Source organism: Ammospiza nelsoni, chromosome Z (genome assembly GCF_027579445.1).
Source record: "Ammospiza nelsoni isolate bAmmNel1 chromosome Z, bAmmNel1.pri, whole genome shotgun sequence".
NCBI classification, from domain to species: Eukaryota; Metazoa; Chordata; class Aves; order Passeriformes; family Passerellidae; genus Ammospiza; species Ammospiza nelsoni.
In genome coordinates this window covers 86,337,565-86,356,005 of record NC_080669.1, presented here as the reverse complement: position 1 = coordinate 86,356,005, position 18,441 = coordinate 86,337,565, and the positions used below count along the sequence as shown (strand labels likewise).

Below are 18,441 nucleotides of genomic sequence, written 5' to 3'. Positions count from 1 at the left end.
AGCCCAGTTTCCCCTGAGGGTTCCCGGTGTGTCTGTACCCCTCTAGCCCAGTTTCCCCTCAGGTCCCCCCGCCCCTCCCTGCCGCCCTTCCCGCCGGACCGCCCTCCCCGTCACGTGCCGGGAGCGCGCTCCGGGTGCACGATGATGGTGGCGGTGGCGCCCGGCGGCGGGTAGAAAATGGCGGATTTCGAGGAGCTGCGGGTGAGGAGGAAGGAGGGAGAGAGGTGGCTGCGGGGCGAGATGTCGGTGTTGCGGGGCCCGCGCCATCCGCGGAGTGAGAGGGAGAGAGGAAGGGAAGGAGCGGGCCCGCCGCGACTTCCCGGGGGTCGGCGGGTCTGCCTGGGGAGACCCTCCCTGTCAATGCCGGGTTCCCCATCCCCGCCGCGCGGGTTGTGCTGCTGCTGCCGCCGGGGAGGTTCTTCGCGCTCCTCCCGACATTTTAAAAGCCATCTCGGCGCTGCCGAGCGGCCCCAGGGCTCGAACGGCTCCTGCTGGGCCCCGCGCTCCGTGCGGCTGAAGGGAGGGCGGTGAATAACCGCCGGGCTGTTAAAAATGCTGATAGTTGTGGAATCTCTGGAAATCCGTGGACCGCTTTCCATCCGGGAAAGCTGTGCTTGCCCAGCGTGAAACCCAGAGCCTCTTTTCAGACTTGTTTTATCTTCGGTTCATTATCTTTCATATTGCTATGGTGGACTCTATGTGGCAGATTTGTCGGTGTGGGTGTGTGCGTGCGTGTCCTTTCATTTTGTTAAGGTGTGTACACAAAGAGCTGACTGCATAGTTGCTGCTTTTTCTGCTATTTCCTGAACAATCCGCTGTTACCTTTGTGTAGAAGGAGGAGGTTGTCTTTCAGCAGCGTCCACAACTGCAGAAGTGGAATTCTTCGTGGGAATTCTGCGTGCAGGCCGCTCCCCCCCACCTGGATTTTTGTTACAGGAGGGATAAAAGCCAGTTAAATAGGAACCCCTGTGAGCTGGGCTTTAGTGGAGAGGAAGAGCTGGTGTTGGTGAGACCAGTGCGAAATTGCTGCAGCCGCCAGAGAATTTCCCGTGCTGAGGCTTCTTCCAGCACCAACACTGGTAGTGCAACTGACGAGCTCACTTATGAAAATATAGTGGAAAGAACGGAGTTTCTTTGTCTGAGGACAACAGTGCTCTGTCTCAGTTTTAGGTTTAGGAATTGTTGGCTTATTTTTTTGTACGTCAGCCTTGTGTTTTTGGGTTTTTTTTCCCCCCTTTAAATGTATTTGTGTTTACAGATTTTCTTGCTCGGTGTCCTTACCCATTCTCACCCTCATTCCAAGGTGTCTCAAAGGGTTTGGCTGAAGCCCTAGTGTAAACTTCACACCAGTGGCGACTCTTCTTTTAGGTCTTCCTCTCCAGTCTTGAGGTGGAGTTATGATCTGTCTCTCCCAAAGCACTGGAATCACTTACCTAGATATCCATAAGTATTGATAGTTTCCCTCAGGGCATTAGGTTCCTGAATACCTTTAAAATTGACAGGAAACTTGAGGTGCATAGATAGATGTAATGCAGGAAGTATGGAGGGGAAAGGGAACTGTGTTTCAGACCGACTGCAGGGCTGCCCTTTCATCACTCAAGAAGTGCCACTCGTTTAAAAAAATTAATTCTGAAGACATATCTTTTGATATTCCTGTTAATCTTATTTGTAAACTGGAGTGCTTGCGAGATGAGTGTGTTAGCCTGCAGCTTCTCTAAATGTTCAGCATCGGTGTGGTAATAATTCATGGCCTGTTGTGGGAAAGCTCTAGGTAATTTTTGGAAGAGAATGTTATTGTCTGCCTCATGTCTGCCAGGCCATAGCTGATTTTTTCCTTTTTTCTTTTTGCATTTGAGGATGCATTTGAATGTGTCTGCTTGAATACTTGGTTTTGAGGCTTAAATTTTTTTTTCAGACAACCAAATCTTCCTGCTTTTGACCAAAGATGAGAGAGATTCCCCTACCCCCAGTAGATTTTGTGAATTGACCTTTAGGTGTGATCTGAAATGGCTGCTTTATAGATTAACCTACTGAATGTTTTTATGGCAGTATTGTTTGCTGCTCTCTTGTTGATTGCAGTTTCCTGTAGTATATAATCTCTACCTGCTTTATAAAAGGCCACTTGGGCCATTTTGAGAGTGGAATTTATTTTCGTTATTGGTTAAGGACTGTCTAAAGGCAGGAGATCAGAGTTCTCTCTTAAACCCTGTTTCTTGAGGGAAACAAGCAGGCACAGCTGTGTTGGTGTGGGGGTTTTTTTTTGTGTGTTTTTTGGTTGGTTGGTTAGGGTTTTTTAGTGGTTTTTTTTTTTTTTTGTTTTGTTTTTGGGTTTTTTTTGGTTTTTTTTTGTTTTTTCCTGGGCAAAGGAGCATTTTGATATTTGTTAGGACTATTGCTGGTATCCTCTGTATCTTCACAGAAAAAGTTCTGTGGAGTTGGGACCCAAGAGTCATAACTGAGAGGCTGCAGTGAAAGAAACCAGACTTCAGGAAACCTGCTGTTACATCAGGCCTTTTGAAAATCTTCAGTTTTGTTAAAGGATTTGCTACTTTTCGAGATATTGGTGAAAATGTCTGGTCTGAGGCTTACCCTTCCAGACCATGTGATTAAGCTTTTATTAGCTTGGAGTGTTTATTGATTTCTGTAGATTACTGGTTTCTGGAGGCTTTGGGAGTGGCTGAGAAGATGGGGAGAGCACCACCACAGTGTCTAGTTATAGTTTTGAGGTACCATTTCCAGAGCTGCTGTTCACAGATGTGTTTTTAAACCTGGCTCCTACCTTTCCCCATAATCCCCTCTCCAGAGCAGCCCAGTAAATGATGAAGGAATTGCTCAGGCGCAGGCGGATGTGGAACAGAATCATCAGCCTGTTGTGGGGGCCAGAGATGACGAGCAGACACATTTTTGAGCAGAATTGGCCCAGAAGTGGGGAACTACAGCTCCTTCTGAGAGCCATCTGTGAGGCAACAATTCCAGCTCCCAGCAGATTCTGAACTCACCAGGATTTAGCTTGAAGCTTGTTGAATCTCAGCAAAATACTGCAGATAAGAGGATCAGTTACAAATTATTTAGTATTCTTGGGTCCCCTGTGTTTCTGCTGGCGTCCTGACTCTAAAATTGAAACAATAATGTGGAGTGCATGCAGTCTTTGAAACAGATCTCCAGTTTAGGTGGCAGTATCAGTCTCACAGTTTGTGTTCAGTCACGTTTTGAAGTAATTTGTTAGTGTCATCTCTGTGGGGCAAAAAAGAAGGCTCTTTATAGGCAAATGGCTCTGCCTGTGCCAAAACTAGTCTGTGACGCTTGTGATCAGTTTCATAGCCATTGTGGAACATAACTCATTTTGTTGAGAAGAAATGGAAGAGTGTTAGTATATCCTTTCTGGCAGGAGAGATTGAATAAAATTTACTGGAAAATCATGTTTATAAATGCTGGAAGTAGGTCCCACTTTTACTTTTTGTGATTGCACACCCAGTACTGAAGACACACGATTCAAATGGGAGGAGAAATGTTGTTTGAATAGCATATTAAAATACAGAAGTTGAAGTCTCATACATTGGATCTCTTGTTCTTGCCAGACTTGGTGCCTTTCCACTTCACTTGCTTTATTTTTCCAGTCTGGAAGAACGCTGTAAGTGACTGCCTCACATTTACCAGGTGAAGCAGTGCTTAGTGTTAAATTGCTAACAAGAAAATGCTGAGAGCTGTTTTCATGTGTCCTCCTCAAGGTCATTGACGAACACTGTTTTATTTTATCTGTGTTAAATATAATTTTATTGTCTATGCCGACCAGTTTATGTTTTTGATGTAGAAATCAAATTCCGCATCATGATCTCGGTTAAACTTAAGATGGTGAACAGAACGGATGTGAGAAGTTGCTGTTGGTGCTGTTATGATCCTTAGGCTGCAGTTAAATTGAGTGTATTAAATAACATAAATGCTGATAAAATACTCCTAATAGCCTATGATACTTGGGTCAGAATTTCGTACCTGCACAAAGTTCTTGCATGCCTCATAGATTCACAGTCACTATTCTAGATCACTAAGGTTTGTTGAGACACCTTGAAAGTTTGTTTATGTAAAATCATTAACAGTTAACTGATTGTGCTGAGGTACAGTGCTGGGGAAAGGAAGGAGATAATGAGTTTTTGGATACTCTAAAAAAGAAGCTGCAATGAAATGGCCAAGCTTTGTTTTGAATGTCTTAAATATTTGTGTTTGTTTAACTTAGGATTTTTGCTGTTCTTAAGTGCATGCAACTTTGGAGCTAATTCCTAATAAAGAGCCAGGCTAGAGTCTATGCAGAGGAAAATCTCCATAATACTGTGGATGTGGTGGTTATGATTTGCATTGACTCTGGTTTCCTTTAGAGCTGCTTTTGCTTTCCTGTACTACTGACACAGATTTCAATAATGGCATCTTCCTTTCTCCTTGTGACTTGCATTTCTTTAGCTATGGTTATATCTGTTTGAGAAAACATTTCCACTCAGCAGAGAGATCTTCGGCTGTCCCATGACACAGGTTGTTTTTCCTCGCCATCATTACCCATTTCTAGCCTGCTGTAAGTCAGCATGGATGCAAACCTGCTGCCAGAGATGTCACAAATGTACTGCTCTGCTGAATGTCCATGAAAGGGCTTAAAGTCAGGAGAGAGGATTTGTGGAACCTGTCCTTGGTGTGTCCCTTCTGTACAGAGCATCCAGGCACTTTGGGGATTATCTGGAAGGCAGTGGGGCTGAAGCAGAGCCCTCAGGGGCAAGCTGACCAGCCCTTCTGAGCAGGCTGGATTGCTTCTGGGCTGCAGGTGTCCAGTTGGCAGCTCAAGCAGGACTTGCCTTAAAGCCACAGTTGTTACTGCTTATTGTAGGGCATGTGTCAAGAATTAAACAAATTAAACAGGCATTTTCAGTTACCTTGCACTGATCTCTCTCTCTCTCTGTCTTTACATATATATATATAGAAAGAGAGAGGGATGTAGAGTGACTGTTAATGTTGCAGGGGAGTGTGGAGAATCACACAGGTCTTGTTTGGAGAGATGTTTTGATCCATCCCTTACGTGGCCTTGAAACATGCCTGCCCCTTAATTTCAGTGGCATGTCAGCATTTCCTGGGCTCCTTAACATCATCCTCCCAGGGAAATTAATGCCATTCCAGATACACCTACGGCTTAATGCTTTAGAACAGTGTTTCTGCTGATGAATCATGGTTGGTAAAGTTTAACTGTAAGAAACAAAAAAACCTATGAAGCTTCTTATAACCTTCAAGTATGAATTTCAGGGGGAAAAAATTTCTGGAATATAACAGTGCTTGAATTAGCCAGTCTGATTTCCTTAAATTTCTGTCAAACTACTTTGTGTTCATGGAGTAGTGTTAAAACTAAAATGGCTTTGGTTTTGTGTTAAAAAAGTGCTTTTTATTGGGCTGCGCAGCTGTAAAGAACTTCTCTTAAGAGAAAATGTCATCTACATGACACAACTTGAATGTCTAATCGTAATTGAGTGATGTGAAAAGCATATTAATAACAAGGCTGCAGTCTTCTGCAATATGCTGGAAAACCAAAAGAAAGTAATTTGATAAGGGTTTGTTGGAAGCAGTGTCTGCCTTGCACCATGATTTTATAAATATTCTCAGACATACATCCCTATAAAAGTTTATTGATGTTAATGAATGTCCACTCTATATTTGTAAATGGAGTAGGAAGATAAGTACAGAATCATAGGTTTAGTTCGGATGGGACCTTAAAGCTTCACTCCCTTGTGCAGGGACACCTCCCACTGTCCCAGGCTGCTCCCAGCCCCATCCAGCCTGGCCTTGAATATTCCCAGGGATCCAGGGGCAGCCACAGCTGCTCTGGGCACCCTGGGCCAGGGCCTGCCCACCCTCCCAGCCAGCAATTCCTAATTCCCAATGTGCCAAAATCTGTGCCTGCCCTCTGGCCGTGGGAGCCATTGCCTGGGTGCTGTCCCTGCCTGCCTTGTCCCCAGGGGCTGTGCAGCTCTCCTGGAGGCCCTGGCAGATGTGTTTCATATACATGTTTGTTGTTGCCTTAAAGGGAAAATAGAAACAGGTTTAGAGGGAAAGTGTTGTAAAAGCTATTGCTTAGATACTCCTGTAAACTTTGCTTTTTGCAAGTCTTCTTTCTAAAGCCTGTCTAAGATTTTAACATTGATGGACAAAACAGTGTTTATTTTTCATACTTGAAAGCATTTTTAATGTGGGCGTTAATTTAAAATTTTGATGACTCTGGTATTGAAGCCAGGCTATGTCTTCTAGTAAAATGAAATCCATCTTGTAACAAAGTGCTAGTTTGTGAAATTTTTTTGTATGAAATGTTAGCTGTGTTGAGGCGTGACTGACTGCACATTTCACCTTGATTAACTTGCAGGAATGCACAGAAGGCAGCAGGCAGGGTAGTAGACAGTATTTTGCAATACATGCATGCTGTTTCCATAATCTCTGTGTAAAGGATTATTTTACTCATTTGCATTGCGATTATGGAATCCAGCATCGTGCTTTCTGCCTGCATCTGAAATAAAGGAGCTGGCGTTGCTATCAAGCTTATGCAGTTATCTACAGAAGCATGCAACATGAAGTTTTCTGTAAATTCATGAATACTAGTATTATCTTTTAACACAGTTTCTCTTTTATGTCATAACTATAAAGCCGTTACAGTATTTCAGGCCATTTTTTATGAATGTTGGAACACTTTCTTTTTATCACTGTTTGACTGAGTGCAAGGAAAAGTAGGAGGGGAGTCCTGGGTGGAAACTAATATTCTCCATCTTGTATTGTTTTGTTGTTGAGGGAAATTGCTGGGATGAAATTAAGGTAACATCTGCTGTTGGTCTCTTCAGAAGTCTGGGTGAGCCACTCAGTGGCTCCCATGACTTTTTGCTGGGTGCTGTGTCCATGGTGCATTTATAGACAGGGTGTTGGGGGAATACCTGTGTGAAAGCCACTGTGTTATCTCTGCTCGGAACAGCTTCTTGGTAGAAGAGTCACTGGATCCAAATGGGCTGTCTGGAAATGTTGAAAATCAGGGGCTGAAATGCAATAACCTTGTCTCATCAATGATGAGGAAAGGGTGTGCCAGATGGGGTTTCTGCCATACTGTTTTAGATGGTCATTTTGATTTGCATAAATAGTGTGGCCCTTGAGAAGGCAGGTCCTGGCTACTTCTCCTGCTGTGTTTTAATGGCACAAGAAGTAGCCAGTGACTTGGACTTGGGACTGCATGTGCCCAGACCTGGGTCAGTGTGTGCCCAGCTGGACAAGGTGCCCATGGTGTCCCAGCCAGGCTGTGACACAGCCCCAGGGCAGGGCCTGTCCCTGTGCCGGCCCTGCTGAGGCAGCTCCAGTGCTGGGGACAGCTCTGGGCCCTCAGCACAAGAGAGACACCGAGGGGCTGGAGCGTGTCCAGGGCAGGGAACGGAGCTGGGAAGGGGCTGGAGCCCCAGGAGCTGGCCAGGGGAAGTTGGGCTCTGCTCTCATGTAACAAGGGATGGGACAAGATTAAATGGCCTCAACTTACTCTAGTGGAGGTCTAGATTTGATACTGGGGAAAACTTCTTGACCAAGGCTGTTGTCCTGCCCTACACAAGTTTCCCAGGGCAGTGGAGGAGTCCCCATCTTGGAAAATTTAAAAGCAACGTGGATGTGGCATTTAGGGACATGGGTTAGGGGTGGCCTTGCAGTGCTGGAGCAATGGTTGTTCTTCATTATCTTGGAGGTTTTTTTCCCAACCTAAATGATTCTGTGATTTTAAGTTCAGTTTTCATCTGATACAATTCACTGGTCTTACTGCCAAAAGATTTTTCACAATATTAAAAAGAGAATAGGGAACAGGCCAGGGACTCAGGGAGGATTTTGACTTTATTGGTGACTGACTCAGTGTTTGGGCAAAAATTGTGTTAAAACTTCAGCTGAGATCAGATCTGTCAGAACATGAGTATTAACTTTGTGTAGTAAGGACCTGGAAGGTAAAGGCAAAGCATTGTTTTGAGTTGTGTCTCTTTTGAAATGAACGCCCAAAGTTTTAGTAAGAGTCCAGATGCACTTCTGAACTGTTTTTAAAAATATGTGTGATCCCAGATGTCTGCTCTTTCATATCTTCTGTTAGCACCTTAACTCCAGAGCTTGAGTGTGGAGTTGCCATGGTGCAGCAGCACAGATTGGAGGCAGGTGTTCTTTCACCTTTAAAAACTTAATCTCCTTGCTGTGATGAAGGGGTCCCTAAGAAATAGGAAGGAAGTTGGTTAGAAGTATTCTGGACAACTTTATACCTCTGAAATGGAGATATAAACTGCTCACAAAAATGAGAGATGATGCATCTGTGCAAAGTTAATTGTTGGTAGCAGTGGAGCACAAGATTGTGAAAATAGAAATTAAAAATAAAAAAAGCTCACTATACAAAAGGAAACAAACAGTAGGATTCTGAGGATTGAACTGTGAAGTTAAAAACATTAGTCTTCCAAAATTCACCCTGGTAACCAAGTAAATAGTATTATTTGTTTTGAAGATACCTTTGTGATGCTTGATGCCAGAATGTGATCTGAAAAGGAGAGGGAGTTCTTTGTGACATTTGAAGAATCAATTAATGTTGTTTGTGTGTCATACTGTATGCCACAGTATGCAATACATAATGTAGCTTTTAAGAACTGTCCTCCTTGCTGTGTGCATATCTTTCAGCAATGAAATCTGATATGCCTATCTCTCTTTGTGCTTGCTTTAACAGTGTCCAAAATAAAGGGAGTTTCACAATAAAGTGTTCAGAAATTAAGAAATAAAATAATGAAGTGCTTAAAATGGGTTTGAAGACAGGTGATAATACTGATTCACTTGATTTTTTTGTTTGGTATTTTGCTTCACAAAGTGAGACAGATTCTTTGTGGTACAGCTTGTGCTGTGAATTTAAGATTTTGTTTTTGCTATTGTTTGAGTGTGGAAACAAATCTTTCATGGGCAAACTCAACCTGCATCCTGGACGCTTTGTTTCTTCATTTTAAACTAACTGTGCTTTTATGTTCTGTGAATGTGTGGGCAGTACCCATAACCAAGTAACAAGTTGTCAGGTTAAGTGATGAAAGATGCCGCACCACACTCCTTGAAAAGGCCTCCTTGGGGTGCTGTGGGCTCACCTGTGCTTTCCTCTCTCTCCCTTTCAGAATATGGTATCAAGTTTTCGCGTTTCTGAACTGCAAGTGCTGCTGGGATTTGCTGGACGTAATAAAAGTGGTCGCAAACATGACCTCCTGATGAGGGCACTGCACTTACTGAAGAGCGGCTGCAGCCCAGCGGTTCAGATCAAAATCCGAGAGCTCTATAGGCGCCGGTACCCGAGGACCAGTGAGGGACTGTCGGATTTGTCGGCTATAAGACCTGCAGCGTCCAGCTTGGACAGCAGCTCCTCTCCGGTGGAGCCTGACTTGGCTGTCGCGGGCATTCACCCACTCCCTTCCACGTCAGTCACGCCTCAGTCTCCGTCCCCGCCTGTCAGTTCTGTGCTCCTCCAGGACACTAAGCCCCACTTTGAGATGCAGCAGCCATCTCCTCCGATTCCACCTGTTCACCCTGATGTTCAGCTGAAAAGATTGCCTTTCTACGATGTGCTCGATGTGCTCATTAAACCCACGAGTCTAGGTAAGTGTTTAATACCTCTGCAGCTTGCTTAATTCATTAAATAAGCTTTACTTCTAACAGTACTGAGCTCAGGTTTCAGTGGGTTTTGCAGCTGGGACAAAACGAAACTCCTTTCCTTTTATATCTTTACCTTTCCTTTTTCTTTACCATTTTTCCCAAAAGTGCAAAACCACACTTCAGAAAATACTTTTATAACAGAAAACTAATATGATTAAAGACTTTTTTCTTTTGAATATTAAAGAGAAGAGCAGGGTTATTCAGTTTGAAGGTACCTACTGTGGTCAACCAACTGTCTAACCAAAAGTTAGACAATAATAGTTAAGGGCGTTATCCAAATTGCTCTTAAACACTGACAGCTGGCAGCATTGACTGCTTTTCCTTGGGTTTGACCACTCTCTTTGTAACAAAATGTTTCTTAATACCTAGTCTGAACGCCCACTTTTTGGCTGAAAGATTTGGACCTGAAGTTCCTGCTTAGTGCAAATGAGGAACAATTTTGTGAGGAGTAATACAAAAAGGATTTCAGGGTCAGTAATTTACAAGTTGCAACAGGGTAAAGAGAATGAGTTCATTGGTTTGCTGCTTTACCCTTATCTCACAGTACTTCTGCAGGCTCTGAGATCTGGCACTGCAATAGACACTTTGTGCTGCAGTGTTCGGTGTTGTGCTCAGAGTAGTGAAGTTTGTCAGCCTGAAAGTTGTTGCAGTACTGTATGTTGTAATATGGAGTGGACACTGTCTTCCAAATAACCTGAAATCAGCTTTATCTTCCCCTCAGTCTTGAAAATTTTGAATTATTTGGAGCTAAATCTTCTGTCTTGAAATTCAGTCAGTCTTACCTTACATGTCAAAAAATGTTCCCTATTTAGTAACATATTTATAAAATAAGTTTGCATCCTCTTAAACAATTTCGTTTCTTAACTGATCACAAAGTCATTTAGGCTGTGACTTGTAACTCAGTGATCGATGAACTGATCATCTGCCATCCTCCAGTACCTAAAGCAGAAAACTTTATCAACAAACAGTAATTACAGTGCCTATTGTCACTTCTCTTTGTGCATAGTGACACTCATTTTTCTTGTGCATTTGAGAGTTAAGTATTTAAATAACAGTTTAGTCAGAGAACTAGGAATATAGTCCACCTCACTGCTTCGTGCTTGAGAAGGGATTAGTGTGGTATTCCTTTGCACTAACATGAGAGCCCAGGTGTAAGTGTGGGGTTTAGTTTTAACCCACACTAAATTAAATAACGAAATACTTCTGCTGTCTTTTTTTCTCAAGTATTATTCTTAAGTGCTGAAGTATTCTTATAAGTGTTCTTATGTGCTCAAGTATTATTCTTAAGTAACCAATGTGCTCTGTGATGTTTGAGTGCATACATGCACACTGTATCTGTTTGGAATTGCTCGAGGAACTTGGTGTGTGTTTGCTCCACCTGGGTTCCTTTTAATGTTTGCCGCCTTCTTGTGTGGCTTTTTTCTGGGTATAGAAACAATCTCCCGTGAATGTCACAGTGCACAAGACAGTCCAACTCTTCCAAATTTGACTGGTTTAGTTGTGCTGTTTTTTGATTTGTTGCTTAGATTAGGCATGTCCAATTTAAAATAAGCAGCAGCTCTCTGCTGCTTATTTTTAATTGGACATGCCTAATCTGCCTTTATTTCAGGTCAAAATTTTTAACTTCTTGTCAATTTTAAAGGAAGTAAGAAAGTGACATGTGCCTACTGTGGACTTTAAATATGAAGATATTGCCAATTCCCATCACTGACAGACAATTTGTATTCATAGATACAATGTGAACATTGTATTTCTTTATTTTTTTGTCAGATGCCACTAAAGGGTAACTCCAGACGTGAAGTCTAGCTGGCTTCTCTGGCTTGAGGGGTTGTGGTCCATCACTTCTTCTCCCAAGACTTTGTTACTTGTAGCTGTTTGTGAATTTTCCAGCTGTCCATTAAGAACTTCTGGTGCACATGTTCTTCCTGTGGTACCTTACAGTAGTTGTTGGCATCTCTATGGTATTCCTTTTGTCAGGTATCCAATGAAATACTTTGTTGTGTATTTGTTTGAACCTTCCTCCTTTGGGAGAAAGGATTGTAGCACAGTTTGTCAAGGTGCTTCAGTACTGAAGTGTAATGTGATGTTAAACCATCTGAATGTAGTTTAATGAAAGATTTGTTCCATTGTTTTTTTATTAACAGTTACATGCAGTTCAACCACCATTTGGGTGACTTAATGCCTTGTTCCAGATCCTGTTTTAATCAACGGCTTTAATCACCATGGTTCAACCTCTTTTGTGTCTTTTTTTTCTTTTTCTAGTACAGAGCAGTATTCAGAGGTTCCAGGAGAAGTTTTTTATCTTTGCTTTAACACCACAGCAGGTCAGAGAAATCTGTATTTCCAGGTAAGAAGTAAGAGTGTTGTATAGTGTAGGTAAATCTCTACACAATTTCAGGAGAAGGTGTGAGGTTTTGGTTCACCAAATGCATCACTTATTCAGCCGATGCAGAATGATAATTCTCACTGAGGTTACTCTTGAGTTTATATCTCTTCTGTTTCCTTCAGGAACAACTGTGCACAGAATTTGTGTGCATTTTGTGAAAATTGTAGACTGTTAAAGAATTAACAATTACTCAGTTCCGAATAATGTCATTGTTCAGAGAGGTGGGAATCTTCCCTCCATTTCTCCTGGCTGTAGGAATGGAAGCCTGCTTTTCTGTTTTTGCCCAGGCTTGATGTTGTAAACTATGAAAATTCATGGGTGCTTTTTCATCCCTGGCAGCATCCAACTTGACTGTTGCTATGAACTTTTGATGGAGGATGCTGATCCTGAAGTTCTGTGTAACTTGGGAGTAGTTAAACAGAAATGTCAGTTGTAAGGTGCTCATAGCTCAATAAAACAAAATCAAGAGCAAAGTTTAATGTTGCTGTGGCAGTTGTGTCAGTTGTTTCTCTGTATGGCTGCAATATGAGTCCTGCTAAGTGGGTACTTTTCTTTTTCTTTCTCGTTGTCACAGGGACTTTTTGCCTGGAGGCAGGAGAGATTACACAGTCCAAGTTCAGCTAAGGTACGTTTTGTGCAGTGTTCTCTGAAAACTTAATTGGCTGATGGATGTTTGTGGGGACACTTGAAAATGATGGATGTTTTTGGGGACACTTGAAAATGATGCTTTCTCTTTCTATGGATACAGGCTATGCCTAGCAGAGACAAGCTGCCCTCAAGAGGATCATTATCCTAATAGTTTGTGCATTAAAGTAAATGGGAAGCTGTCCCCGTTGCCAGTAAGTATGTATGTATGTATTTGTGGCTTCTTGGTGACTTGTGGAGTGTGTATGTGTTTTTCTGTAGTGTTAGCTTGCCAAAACGGTCAAGCTGTTTGTTATCACTCAGATTTCTCTAATGTTAGGCTTGGAGTTTGTACATTTGCTGTGTGAGATAGCCATTACTGCTGTTAATAATCTTACAGCCACTGCACGGACTAAATGTGATTAAGGCCCCTACAGCAAACGTTGTCTTTTGCTGTTAATGTAACTAAATAATTCAAAACCAATGTGGTGTCTGCATGGAGAATCCTCCTCACACCTGCTCAGACTCAGTTTATATGAGGATGGTAGCCCTTGCTGTGTGGGCTGCCTGTATTTGTGAGAGGCTTGAGTTCCTTCTAGTTCTGAGGTAATGGCCTCAGCCTCTTGTGTGCCACTTGTGCACTGCTCTGCCTCTGTCTGCTTAGAGCACAGTTTATTATGGGGATGAAGAATAGACACGTTTTAGGGTTCCTAGCACATTGCTGATACTGTATCAGAGCGCTGTTCGCAGTCACGCTTCAGGAGTGTCTGATGTTGCAGAAATTAGTACATAGTCACCACAGGGTCATCTGGAGCCTTGGGTATGGACAGAAAGGGAAAAGCTCTCTCATTCTCAAAACATTTCTGGAATGGGTTTCTCTCTTCTTTCAATAGGACAGAGAGAAACTCTTGCACAAGTCATTCAGAAATACTTCTTGAGGCTATAAAGTGTGGTAAAAGTCATGGAACAGAGGGTTTTTTCTGTAGGTTTGGAAAGTGGGTTTTTTCAGTGGGTTTGGAAGGATACCATGTGGAAAGAGAAGGTGTGAAACCTCTTTTTCAGATTGTTTTTGGTGTCTTAGACGTATTGTCCTGTACCCTCCCTCCTCCCATATGCAACTGTGACTGCTTTTTTCAAATTTTGCCTCTACTCAGCTTAAATGAGACTCCTTAGATTCTCTTCCTCCTATTTCAGTCTTCAGGTTATAAAAGCTTTCTTTTTCATGTTTTCTGATCAGTGTTTTTTTGCAAATGCTGGTTACATTCTGTGTGATAACTTTGAAGGTTACAGCAAAAAAGAATTCAGTCTGATGTTGTCTTTTGGGCATCAGTGTCAACTGATTCTCAGTCTTGTTAATATGGGTTACACCCTGCTGTGCTCTCCATTTTGTGTAAGGTGTCACAGTTGTAGCAGAAACTACTACTAATCTTGGATTATTGCTTAGTTTGGAGACTTAAATCCTCTAGGTTCTTCCTGCACATGATAAGACGATTTTTTAATCTGTTCAGCTGAACCTTAGCTGCGAAAATGAATAAATCACTATTGCCTTGGCAACTTCCCCTCCTCATTCACTATGAGCTGAATGACAAATAGAGTCTCAGTCTGAGTGCTTCTGCAGACGTTTTTTGCTCTCTCTCTGCATCACTGGGCACTTCCTTTCTGTAGCAGGAAGTGTAAGGTAACTTCTTTGCCTCAAAGACCACTGTTTTCCATTGCAGTAGTGTTAGTTAGTTAACCTCTGATGCCAGCATTTTTTTGCCCACCTGCACAGTGCATAAGTGAACTTCTGTCTTTGCCTGGTAGGGCAGTTCACACCTCTGCAGAAAAAACTATTCTGTAAATTATTCTTGGTCTGTAAGTTATTCTTGGTCATCTCCTTGCTTGTAATCCTTACCAGAAGCTTCACAGCAATGCTGCCTGTGTGCCAGTACTGCATGGGATTGTGTTTATGTGAACATCATGTTTCCTTGTATCCTGCATTAGTGTCACTGGGAAAAGCCAGATAAATGGGCAGTTATGCTTTCTCCTGATGAATTTCCTTGCTGTAGCAGATGATACCTGCCTTGGGTAGTGTGGTTCTTTGAAGAACAATGGAAGACTTCAAGACCCCAATAATATTGCCACTAGAGCTGGCAGCCTGCCTAAACAGTGCCAGGCCAGCAGAAAGCTCCTAAAAGGACAGGAAGAGAAGGTTCCAAATTGTTGTAGGAGTATGAGCGTGAATCTGTTCTCAAGAATAAGCTCTGTGGAAGAAAACACTAAAAGCTTTGCTGAAGCAAATCGTGCACTGCAGAGTCTGTCTCTGGAAAAAAAAAAAAGGGAAATGTAAGAGAACTTGCATTCACTCTCTTCTGAAATAATTCTGTGTTTTAAATGTGAAATTGTCACCACTTCCCATATGTCTGTTCCCTCTGTGTTTGGAATAAAGCCCTCATGGCATACTGGGCTAGTGAGTAGAAAAGGCTGTTTATATATATAATATTTTTCTTATTATTATTATTGTTTTTATTTCCAGACTTAGCATCTTTCAAGGTAACTCCTTCACCAAACACTAGGTTGTGAATTTGTATGTATTTCTCTGGTTAAAGAAATACTTTTTTTTTTTCCTCAGCATATCCTTTCTGGGTGAGATTTTTGTTTAAAACAACACGGTCTGGAAATTCATCAGTACTGCCTGTGCAAGAGGCAGAGCTGCACGTGCTGGCATCCTTCATGTGCAGGATGAGTTTGAGCTGAGTGGCTGCAGGCTGGCTGTGAGCTCAGAGCAGGGGTTCTCAGGGTGGCTCTGTCAGACTGGCTTGTTGTCATCATGACAGATGCAGGGTGAGAGGAATAAGCTGCAGGCTTATTGTGTGACGAGGGTGTTGGAACTGCATGATCTTTAAGGTCACTTCCATCCCAAACCCCTCTGATTCCATGATACCTTAAATACAGCTGGTACTCCATGTGCAGTCCTTCTTCAGGGACCTTGGCAGGGGACAGGTGACACCTGTTGCTAATGGGGCCAGTAGCTAATGAGGCAGAGTAGTCACTGAGGTGATGTGGAGCTCTTGGAACAAGGTTTAATTGTTTCCTAATCAGTGAAGCGTTTTCAGTGTGTGAAACACTGAGTTTAGTCTTCATTACTTGCTCTGTTTGTCACTAAGGCTGTGACCTTATGATGTTTCATTCTGTTTTAGTAGGACATGGGGAGAAGGAGGACAGAACATCCACATGACCTTTTACTTTTCCAGTGAACTTACCCGGACCCAAACTGTGTTCTCTTTCACCTTTCCAGTGCTTCTGTAAAACCCTTTTAAAACAACAAATGCCTTACAACTGTTTGTCTCTGCTGATGTACTGTGAAAGTCTGATATTTCTCAGAATAAATGCTAGCTTTGCTCTCCAGTCTAGACAGCCTCTAAGTTTGCCTGCTTCTCATAGATCTGTTTGAAACTAAAAAGTATGTGTCAGCAGTTTCAGAGTACACTGGGTAACACATCCATTGTCCTTTTTTCCCATAGGGATATGCTCCACCACCGAAAAATGGAATTGAACAGAAGCGACCTGGACGTCCCTTGAATATCACTTCTCTAGTTAGGCTGTCATCAGCAGTGCCAAACCAGATTTCTATCTCTTGGGCTTCTGAAATTGGAAAGGTAACTTGCATGTTCTGTAGGATGTGGGAAGTCATCTGAATAGCCTATTTGAGCAGTCCTGCTCCCCTGCTGCGGCTGGCAAGTGTTTTTTGTTAGATGCCTGAGCTTACTATCAGTGCCAGGAAACAAAGTTTGCTCTAGAACTGTGGTAGTTTTCAGCAACACATATGGGATTTACATACAGATGGAAAGATTTTCTTACAGGCTTCACATTCAAAAGTCTGCTTTTAGAGTTTGCCTGAAATGCGTGTCAAAAATAACAAACTCTTTTTGTGGTGTGAATAGTAAATCCCCCTGTAGATTTATTAAGGAAAGAGAAGGAGAGTGCAAAGAATTTTTGACTCCATCCTAGGTTTAAATAACTGTTGCAGCACGCTTTCAGCTGTTGTCAAGAACTATTTATTCCTTATCTGTGACTGTTTGTGTTAATTCTGGATGCAGTTATCAAAGGAGTTTTCTCTACAAGGTTTTATTCAAAATCAAATTCTCTGGACTAAAAATACCACATATTTCAAAGAGACTCCAGTATAAGCTTTTATATTAAAATTTTAAAAAGAAATAGGATTGAAAGGTAATGTTCAAAAAATAAATAAAGGGCAGTGCTGACATCAAAGGATGATTTTCTAGAACCGGGATGGAGACGAAGATCTGAGCCATTGCTTCCCAGTCAGAGCACAGAATCTTAAAATGGCTCCAGTCCTGTGTGTGGCCTTGGCCTCTCATGCTGAGGCCTGCTAGCTTTCCTCCCTGTATTGCCAAAATATACTCTGATGGAAGCAGATGACTCGGAGTGCTTGGACATCCTCCCCTTGGCCTGAGAAGTGAAGTGAGTCTGTGGTTTAGTGCTGATGCCAGAATTTGCTGCTTTTCATCCTCAAAGTGAGACCCTGGGGAGCAGCACGTGTCACAAAAGGGCTTGTTGGCATGGACTGGGCTGATACTGGAGGGCTGCTGAGCCAAGGGGGCATAAACCCCTCAGTGCTGGGCAGACTTGAGCCTCTAGAATCCTCTCTGTAAGGCAACAGTTGGTCGTTCTTTAAGGAAAAAACAAAAATTCTAGGTTAGTGGTTTCATGTGCAATTAGAATGCTTTATCTGCTGCTCTAGGTAAGAGCAGGTTTTCCTACAGGTGGTAAAGGAAGAGCAGGGCTGTAGGAGTTGTTTGAAGTTCCTGTGCAGTGCCCCGGCAGTGCAGGAGCCATAGGAAGATGACTGACAGGCGGTGGAAATAAGAGGTCACGAGTTGTTCTTATAACACAGATGACACCATTATTATCCTGCAGCACTGGGGCTTGCAGACTTTTCATTAGTGACCTAGAAGTGGGAGTGAACAGTGAACAAAAGAAGCTGACAAGTGGTGTGAGTTAGGGAGGAGTAGAAAATGCTGGGGAACGGGGCCAGGCTCAGTGGAACAGACATGGTGTAACAAGGCTGGGCTTAGGAGTACAGAACAAGCTAAAGAAAAGGTACAAAGAAACTGGGGCAGCTCTGTACCATCTGAAGCTGTTGTTTATAACATAAAGACCTTTTATCTCTTGTCACTTAATTCTTTGAGCTCCCCACTGACACTGGAAAAAAGAGGACAATAAAGGAGACGAAATGTGAGAAATTCTTAAAAGATTACATGTATGAAATGTGTCACATATGTTCTTTCCAGGAGGAGAATTCAGATTGTCTCTTGGTTGTGAAATTACCTTTTAGTTCAGTCATAACTGGAGTAGGATAATTAGACCTCACTGGCCAGAGAATTTTGGCAGAATGTTGGACCTCCACAGAATTGAAGTTGTCTGTTGATGCTCTTAATAATTACCAATGAAGCAAAAAGTCACATTTTTGTTTTAACTATATGCTACAACAAGTGTAAATAGTCATCTATTGTCATAGTGGGAATACTATATGAAATAAACATTTAATCTTTAATCTTTTTTGTAGAATTACTCCATGTCTGTGTATCTGGTTCGCCAGCTCACCTCAGCTATGCTTTTGCAGAGGTTAAAAATGAAAGGTATCAGAAATCCTGATCATTCCAGAGCACTAAGTAAGTAATCAACTTGCCTGTCTATACTTTTGGAGGGTGATTAGTGGCTCTTTAAAACTA

The 18,441-nt window shown here is 42.4% G+C and overlaps 1 protein-coding gene across 4 annotated transcripts in view; it reads left to right on the top strand.

Moving 5' to 3' along the window:
- The window catches only part of PIAS2 (protein inhibitor of activated STAT 2), a 30,951-nt gene that overhangs the window by 2,827 nt on the left and 9,683 nt on the right, over nt 1-18,441 (top strand). For 2 of the 4 annotated variants that reach the window (XR_009420409.1, XM_059492130.1), the window contains exons 1-7: nt 126-201; nt 9,165-9,639; nt 11,959-12,043; nt 12,657-12,707; nt 12,831-12,921; nt 16,210-16,344; nt 18,276-18,381. Coding sequence is in view for 2 of the 4 variants with exons in the window: in XM_059492130.1 (XP_059348113.1) it covers nt 178-201; nt 9,165-9,639; nt 11,959-12,043; nt 12,657-12,707; nt 12,831-12,921; nt 16,210-16,344; nt 18,276-18,381 (967 nt within the window). In the remaining 2 variants the exon portion in view is untranslated. Of the gene's footprint in view, nt 1-125; nt 202-9,164; nt 9,640-11,958; nt 12,044-12,656; nt 12,708-12,830; nt 12,922-16,209; nt 16,345-18,275; nt 18,382-18,441 lie in introns of those variants that run through there. The other 2 variants (XR_009420408.1, XM_059492129.1) reach the window with 1 other exon arrangement.